General features: G+C 37.1%; 1 protein-coding gene across 1 annotated transcript; it reads right to left on the bottom strand.

Moving 5' to 3' along the window:
• Nucleotides 1–268: 268 nt before the first annotated feature.
• Nucleotides 269–9,046, bottom strand: LOC6641549 (CD109 antigen). The gene is made up of 16 exons (XM_002064585.4): nt 8,661–9,046; nt 5,427–5,604; nt 4,880–5,361; nt 4,486–4,816; nt 4,142–4,425; nt 3,973–4,084; nt 3,643–3,913; nt 3,443–3,580; nt 2,967–3,380; nt 2,776–2,907; nt 2,293–2,711; nt 1,877–2,224; nt 1,637–1,814; nt 1,224–1,579; nt 712–1,168; nt 269–648 (listed from the first exon to the last, which is right to left on the bottom strand). The coding sequence occupies exons 1-16, from the start codon at nt 8,747–8,749 to the stop codon at nt 443–445; spliced, it is 4,395 nt and encodes a 1,464-aa protein (XP_002064621.3). The 5' UTR covers nt 8,750–9,046; the 3' UTR covers nt 269–442.
• Between the last annotated feature and the right edge of the window lie 394 nt (nt 9,047–9,440).

Below are 9,440 nucleotides of genomic sequence, written 5' to 3'. Positions count from 1 at the left end.
AAAATTTTATCGGCAATAAAGGCAAGTACCTTCTTTGGGAAATTTTCATATTTTGCAGCATCATCTGAAAATTGCCTCATTTATTTTAAAGAATTATTGGACTGCTTATTGCATACTTAAGGGGAGAAAGTTTGTACCATTCCACTCCACTACAGATACTAAATAGAAATTTATTTTTGAAAATTGCATATAAATAAATACAAAATTTGGTGCTATTTGACTCAAAAATAAAACTTCTGCAGAGAACCAGAATGGATACACTCATAGATTTAGTAAATGTTATAACAGCGTTTTATTGGCAACTTTTTCTTAGTTTTAGCATCGTTCGTAGTTAATCTTAACTTATTGATTAGGAGAGTGAGTTATATTTCATAAGTTTTTGTTTGACAATTGTTAAAGCTTCGTTTCGTTTTCACCACTTGGCTCTTCTTTAATCTCTTTTCTAATACCGCAGAGTCGTTAGAGTCATTAAAACTATTAGCAAACTCGAGGTCAGTCTTAGACTGTTAGCAGAGCTACCAAAAGAGTCATCTTGTTGACGAGACTCTCGTTTTTCGGCTTTCTCACAAATATCGCCACAATTTGCATGTTCGCAAATGTCACATATATTTGACTTGGGCGCCCTATAAAATTGACGGGCACGACGAGCTAGAATTGGCAAAAAGTTAAGTTAGTTTGAGTTTGAGACATATTTATATTAATTAAACGTACCATTATCATAGTAGTCATACATAGTCACAGCCACAGGACGATTTTTGGTTACCTTTACCGTTTTATATGCATGCAAAGTGGGACAAACTTCTCGCCTATCAAGATAATCAAAATAGATTATCACCTTGGTGTCTCGATTGACGGTCTCCACCTTCTTGATGCGTTCGCTTGACTCGAGTGTGGGTAGAGTATCTGTATCGACAACAAATCCACTGGGCAATTGGACTTCCATGACGGCCATATTGGATCTTTGCTCCTGTTCACCTGCCACAGTAACAAAACTGGCACAGGCCGACAAATGCAAATAGTCGGCATGGGAATTGCGATTTACAGTGGGATCCAGAACAAACCGTGGCCAGGCACTGGTAACATTTGTATTAAATTTATAGCTGACCTGAGCCAGGGCCATACCACGTCCTGTTGCCGAAATACTCAAGTTTTTCAAGGTATTCGGTAGCTGAAAACAGCAATAAGAGTTAGCGGCTCAGTGTTTTAATGCTAACTTAACTTACCTCAACTCTTTGTAGTGCCATTGAATTCTCGGCATTCACATTCAGGATTGTCTCGGCACCCTCACCATAGTGGAAACCTAATTGCACATTATTCGCCTGACTCGAAAAACGTTCGGCAAATACCATGATCGCCTGAAGACCGACAACAGTGTCTTGGGAGGTAACGAAACCGCCCAAGGCACTACGCTGATCCATTAGCCAATTGAGAACGGGTAAGGCATCACTAACAAGATTATTTTCCAACAAAACCAGCGCTGCATAGGCAGAGATCTCAATGTTAACACTTCTTGTCCGGTTATACCAAGGTGATTGCTGTTCACCCGATGGGGCTGTCTTGTTCCACCATTTGCGACCATCTGAGAAAATCATAGGAGTTATAAGTTATTCCGAACGGCAAGCCACCTTTAGCTTACCCTGATTGATGGCCATTGAGTCGAGACGTTGTAGAAAAGCCGCTTTGGCATTGTGATTGGCCTTAGAAAGGACATATGTTCCCAAAGACATGGCATGTAAGTTGCTGGAGGCATCTAGCCCACGTGTAATGAAATCCAAAGCCTTGTTGATATTATTGCGGTACTCTGGATAGACATCCTAATTGAAAGTATTCAAAATAACATTACGGAGAAAATTCATAAGCTTGATTATTAACTTACCACACTCTCCATCATGGCAAGAGTAACAAATGCAGTCAGACTAATGCCATCATCACCAAATTGTTCAAAGACATCGCCGTGTTCTTCGTAACCTCCATTTACTGATTGTACACTGGCCAAGTACATCAAGGCCGATTGCAGGACATGCTCATCCACTTGTATATACGGGGTTGCTTGACGCAATGATCTAGCCACGTATGCAGTTAGCCAAGTCGAGCTCTTTTTCGAAGATAAACCGAAGGCACTAAATGCTCCATTGTCATGACGGTAGTAGAGCAATCGCTGATAGCCTAAAGCTAAGTTGCTCAGAGCTGCCCGCTCTATTTCCGGAGTAAGTTGACGTAGGCGCTGCCAAAGAAAAATTAAGGTAAAAAATCAATAGAAATAGCCAAAAATTATAGGTTACTCTATCTTACCCCCAAATAACGAAGCACCATAAGATTGGGTACAAATTTCACCATAGTCTGCTCTCCACAACCTGTTGGCAATTGTATTAAATTGTCAAGATTACCCACAATACTTCCCATCAGATCGCCCACAGCAGATACTTCAATGCTGGTGGACTCTGGTATGGCATTTCTTGGCACTTGAATTGTAACATTTTGTCTACGTTGCGCATTTGAATTAAGCTCAAAAAGGAAACCTCTATTGATACTCTCTACGGCTCCGGAATGCTCAACCATAAGAGTTCCCTCGACAGTATCGCCAGCTAGTGAAGTGGAGGCTACAGCCTTGACTGGAATGGCTCCAACACGCTTCGGTGTGACAATGAAAGATATAGAACGAGCCGATTTGCCAGGAACTTGAATCGAACGACGACTATAGAGTTCAACCTCTGTAAAAGTAACAAACAATTACTGCCAAATTCGATGCAAAATAGGGTTCTTATCTTGGCTTACTTGGCCTGTTTGTTGATTTTGTGTCCAATTGTGGGAACTCAAAGTCTTGAGCTGTGTTGTAGAAGGTTACCTCCACATTTAAGTCACTATCTCTATTGTTATGCACCACGAATGGAATGGCTATGAGCTCATCTATAAGCGAAGAAGGATAGTTAAACTGATTTCTATTTACTAAACTTAAACAAACTAACCTTTTCGTATAGAGTACGGAAGATCGGTGGCTATATAGAATTCTTTGTATGTCTCCATTAGGCCTTTTGGTTGATTAAGACCCAAGCCATTTACCGGATCCAAAGCAAAGGCAGAGACCACCCATGAAGTCATGTCGCTGGGAATGCGTCTGTGTATAGAGTTTCGACCATCACTGCTGGCCGAAAGATTAAGGAAAAGCCAAGTATCCGCTGGATTATGCATGACATGCACTCGAGGATTGTGCCAATATGGTTTTGGGGTATAGGAGAAGGCATAACGTCCCTTGCCCGGTGGCAAAGTATTCACTTCTATCTTGTGTGCTGGTCCTATATCAGTTTTGCGAACAGTTGTCAACTTATCTTCCTCAGGTCCAGTCGATATGTCTCGACCTATTGCTGGCGTACTCTCAGCCTCTACAAAGGCAAGAGGATGTATTATTTAAGGAGCAGAAATCCTTAGCTATGTAACAAGTTACCTTTTTCTACAAAATAGTCTGTATTGGACATGGTAATGACGCCAGATTCCTTGCCAGGTGAACCCACTGGAGTATTGACATCACTTAACTCATACGAGAGTAAAGCATCCATTAAACGGTCATGGCTAAGGTCGTTACCTTAAATAAATAATATTATATTCTTTGAGTGAGTACGAATTAGACGAATGTTTTCAACTTACTGCTGCCCAAGTTGACTGCATTTTGATCGACTATCATGAGACCGACATACGAGTAGGGTTTCGTACTTATTCCTATATCAATATCCTGTCCAGGCGGTGCTCTAAGAGGGGCCTCGATTTGCACAGCATTTAGAAGATTCTCTTCGAATTGTATAATTTGCTCATCATAAACAAATTCGCCATTAACCACCATATAAACTAATAATTTCGCACGTGGCATCATGGCAAATGAGGCAAGAAATTTAATTGTATGATACGTATTATCGGGAACCTGTGGAAATCGTCATATTTACTTTCACTTAATTTAATTCTAGCAGCAAAATTACTTACATCAACCGCACGTGAGAGTAAGATATCGCCTCTGCCCACCAATTGATACATGAAATACTTCATGGGCTCATTAGAACGCACTGCCACAGAGATTTCCTGATTTATCATGGGTCTGTAAGACAATATTCTCTGTAATATATGATTAATTCTTAAATAAATTTCTACTCACTTGTCGTTCAGGACTTTAGCTGTAATGTAGTTTTTGCTATGCAAATGCTTTCGCGGCACTTTGCCTACATCGCTGATCACACCCAAATAGTCCACAATTATGGAATGGAATTCATCGCGATCGCCGACTGGCACAGTGAATTTCATTTTTATCTCTCCCCGTGAGTCTATACTGTAGATCGTACGATTATACATTTCACTGCTGCCATAGACATTGGTCAAATATGCCGTGATCTCTGGTGGGAAATCCCTCAGAGGATTGCCATCGTTCCTGGCAATGCGGGCCTTTAGAGAATATTTGATATTCATTTAAGTGAATCTTTTTTAACTAAGGAGAATACTTACAGTAGCCTCAAAGGGAACACCTGGTATATAATAACTAGGCAATTTAACAGTCTCCACGCGATAGTGATTCAAATGAAGTGTCAATACAGTTGAAAAATTTTGGACTGAACCTGTGGATTTCTCTTCTACTAAAGCATCCAATAGATATTGACGTTCATAGTCTTGCTTTAGGTGTAGCTCCTGTTCGATATCAAACTCAAAGTACGCTCGACCATCAATGGGCACCACTTTGCGTGTTATAAGATCATTGACGAACGGCTGCAATGAACCAAAGAAAGTTGGATAAATCGACAGAGTCGCTTCACCCACAATGGGTTGGCCATAGGCATAGCTTCAAGGAGAAGAAAAACTTTGGTTTAGTTATGAAAATAATTTCACTTAATTCAACACTTACTAGGCCTTGATAGTGGCTGCAATTTTTCCATCCTTATAGATGGCATTCCTTGGTGTCTCAATGTCAACCACAAATTTGGGTAATATATGATCCAAAATCTCAAACGTCTGTGTATGCTGCTGTTCGCCCATTCCCAAGATAATGGACCAAGCTCCAAAGCGTGGATAATCTGACAAGCGCAGCTCATTTGAATAAATTGCATTGGTTAGACGTATATCCGTATAACTTCTAATAAGATTGTTGCCCGAATCTTTAATCTCCAAATGAACCCGTCCATAGGCACGGGCAGGCTTTAAATTGGAGTCCAGCAGCAGCACCCTGTATTGAACCAGATCTCCTGGCTTATAGATACTTTTATCAGTTTGTATTAGAACTGTGTGCTCCTTGGGCTCGAAGTGCAATTGAGTTTCATTGGTGAAGACAACTCCACCGCTCAGACCCTCAGCTGTCAGGCGATAACGATCTCGTTTCAGTGCTGGAATCTATACAAATAATAAAAGGATACCATTAAACTACAGGATGTGGTGGAGGATGCTTCATAACTTACATCAAAATGCAACAATTGCGTGGAGTAAGGACGCAACTCGACAGTTTTAAAATCCGTATAGCTGCTGCCCAGTATGCCCACTTTCATATGAGTTGGTTCCGGTGATTTGTGTAGGCTGACAGCCACATGATACTGAGAGTTGGGGCGTAAAGTGTTTGGTGCTATTATACTATAAAGTCTAAAAAGATGAAAGAGAAACAAAACAAGCAAAAAAGTATTGTAAGTACAAAATCACATTTTGCTTTTTTTTTTTTTGCTATTTATTCACGCGCTTAACGGAAGACAATGCCACTCGTCAGGTTTCGAGGGGTAACAAACTTTGCTTCGCATCTCTTTGATTGCGGTTCGCAGAGGGGTCAACCGCGGAAATGATGTGCGGGGGCCATAACAATTTCTGTGGTTTATCTTTGCCTTTGCATCATTTTGTGAATTTGTAGCATTATGTCTACCAATTGCAGCTGTGAATCAGTGCAGACTTTGGCTTTGTTTCTCCATTTTCATTTCCATTTCCATTTCAATGGTGAAGACATTTCCAGTAAATGTTAGGTAAGTGAAAATTGCACTTTCATTGATCTCATTTTATAGAGAACTGTGAAAAACTGAAGCTAAAAATATCTATGCCTGAGGACGAACCAAGAAGTAAATCTATAATTTTAAATGAAATTTTATATATATAACTCTTTAAAAACATAATTAAATTGTTTAAACTGCTTTAACTGAAAACAACTATTCCATTTTAATAATTTATTATATATATATTTAGCTATTTAACAGCAAAGGAACCTTTCTAGAATATAGTAAAGTAATTAAAGTCCTTCGACTAATAATTTTTCTTGAAACCTTGAGAACTATTTGCCAGTTCTATTTACAATATCTGTTAGTTTTGGATATAAAATAATATCAATTTATTTTTATCTCTGGGACTCTATTAGACTTTTTATTGTATATTTTTACTTTATACTTTATTCACATAATCCCAGTATATTATAACTTCTATGTTTTTAGTTATTTTCTTCAACGAAGTAAGCAATGAAAAAGTTTTAAAAATTACAATTACAATTCTGATATTTGAAAAGATTTAAAACTTACTTATTTGTTGTCTATTACTAAGTCAGTTGCTAGTTATAATTGTGCACATACATATGTAAATTTGTTGCCTTTATTATAATTGAAACTTCTTTTAACAAATGTTCTTCTTAACTTCTTCAGTAGTTGACTACACAATCTCTCTAAAACAAAACAGTTTTATGATTTGAGAGTGTATACGTAATTCGCATAAAGTGTGTTTTGTTTATTTGGTTTGCAATCCAATTTTGGAGCTTTACTGTGTTTTTTTTGTATATTTTTACTTTACTTTTTGTTATTTTTTGCTTTGTTTTACTTTGCTGCTTTCATAGTAAGTTAAGTTTGGCCATTTTTAGTAGCTTAAGTAAGAGACTGGGGCTATTCATTTAGGTAGTACAAGAAGCACTCGTAGTTAGATGGCAAAAATTTATGGACTGTCTCCTAACTGTGCCGGTTTGTCTGGACGGGTCTGGACAGCCCTGGTGTGGTGTTGACTGGTCTATCTCAACAGTCCCACTAACTGTCCGATTGTCGTAATTCACAGTTGGCCCTCAGCTTGTTCTAATTCCAATTGACGATCGTACTTAGTGTGGCAGTTGTGTCTGTTTGGCCACCGCCTAACCTGTTCCCACATTTTCTTTTGTGTTGTTTATGTCACGATTTGTATTTAGCCTAAAATGAAAACAGGTTCCCCGGTTTAAGCTACATTTTCGCTTTTTTTTTCTTTTTTTTCTTTTTTGTTTTTGCAAAATACGTTCCACATGATTTGGTGCCAAGCATTGCATTAAAGATATATAATGGGCATAAAGGTAAGCCGATATGATTTTATTGAAATTTTATTATAATCACAGAAGCCTTGTGTAAGCTATGCCATATATGGGTAAGATATTGAACCTGGCATGTGGAAGTAAGTGAAACACCTACATATAAACACTCGCAAGTACTTCAATTTAAATTAGGTTGGTTCTTTATTCTTAAGAATAAATTAACAGAAATAGCTTATTGAGTTGAACGCACATTACTTATGCAAAAACTGTTTTTTATCTCAGTGATATTTTGCTATCAAAGTGTAAATAAGATTTTCTTTCTGCAATTATAACAAAAATGTCATTATTATTACGTTATTAACCCATAGGATATTAACCGATTTGGCCATCAGTTAGAACATTTTTGTACCAATGTCTATCTGCAATATGTTGGCATATAATAGTGATGTGAAATTATCTTTAAAATAGCTGCAAAAAGGCATATACCATGTCAAAAAACTCTTCTTGAAAAATATTTGAAATACATATAGGATTTGTTATAAAGTAAACATTTTGAATTGAATCGGTTTTATCTTATATTTGACAACCTGTTATATTTTCCTGTGTGTTCTATATACAAAAGATTTGACTGATTAGAGTGTGATGTGTTTTAACAAGTTTTTTTTTTTTTAATTTTTTAACAGCTTATATACTTTGTATGACTAAGTACAAATATGTGACATCCGAATGTACCTATATTGTTTTCAGTACATTCTTAAATGAGAATTCGCTACTCTCATTCAACTGGTCAACAATTTGACAGGCATTTCAAGGTGAGCCAACGGAAATAAATAAGTAAACAGATTGCGTTTATGTGTCAGCTTACTAAAAAGCATCACCAGGGTAATTCATGAATCACATTTTAAAAACTTATATATGAATACTTCTTATGGACATCTTGTTACCTTGCATCACTTTATATAGTATATATCTGAGTAGAGATGCGTAGGTAGCCTCTGGCATCAGTTTGAAATCAAAAAGAAATAAAATAACCAACGCAACAGCTACAAGTTATTTAATTCATTTTATGACTGTCTTTTTGCTCTTGTCGCTGTCTTTTAACCTGTTTTTTTGACTCTATGCTTTGTTGTTGTTTTTTTTTGTCAATCTGAGATAATTTCTTGATTACATGTTGTTAATTATATATAGAAGTTATTCGTTATTATTCATCCAACACAAGGCATTATCTTCTCCCTCTTCTTGTTTTCTTTTTGTTTTTTTGACTGATCGCGTTTCTTGTCTAAGTCTTTTGTTTTCTAACATTTCTTTCGTCTTATTCGAGTGGCATGATGTCATTCCATTTTTCATCATTTGTCCCATGTGGGAGGTTGTAGCGTATATAAGTAGATAATGTTATACTAACCCCTGAGCAGCAACATTATGAGTTGGCACTGCCAAAAGTAAACAACTTATGACTACAAATAACATTACACTATAGCTTTGTAAGCACATTTTGATGTTTTCAAACGATTTGATATTCTATAATATACTTTTCACTATCACATATTTCAGACACAGATTCAACTTTTCAATTTTTTTTTGGGGATGTATATTATATTTTTGGGTTTCGATCAGCCAGTATCTACAGCAGCAGCAGCACCCGATTATTGCTCAAGACACAGCGCGCGGAATTTTGCTCACGTTTTTGTTGCCAGTTTTGTTTTGTTTTTTTTTGCCCCGCTTTTTGTGTGTTTTTTTGTTTCTTTTCACTTTCAGTTTCTTAGCGCGTCCACCTGTTGCCCGTTCGTAAGTTCGCTTGCTACTGATTTTTTGGGTAAGCTTTAAACCTGGCTTTTGCAATATAGCCACTTTAAAAGACTGGATTGGGGTAATCGTGGGAATGAAGGTGAAGTCAATTTTGCTTGGAGCTTTGAATTTGCCCAAAAGCTTTTCGTGGTTGGTTAAGAAACTGGCTCAGACAGTTACAATATACGCTAAAGATTTTTATATGTCACTAAACCTTTTCTTTTTGCAAAGTATGAGATTATAAGAAATGCTTAAGTAAGCCAAAATATAAAAATGCATTTACGATTTTTTTTATGACTTGTTCTAATCAAAAAAAGTTCTTAAAAAACAAAACATATTCAGAATGTATTTTTTAGTGTTCATTAAAAATCGACTTACAGTGGAGTTTCGTAGACGG

Source organism: Drosophila willistoni, assembly GCF_018902025.1.
Source record: "Drosophila willistoni isolate 14030-0811.24 chromosome 2R unlocalized genomic scaffold, UCI_dwil_1.1 Seg200, whole genome shotgun sequence".
NCBI lineage: Eukaryota > Metazoa > Arthropoda > Insecta > Diptera > Drosophilidae > Drosophila > Drosophila willistoni.
Note: the sequence above shows the minus strand (reverse complement) of the source record. Positions and strands in the feature narration are given on the sequence as shown.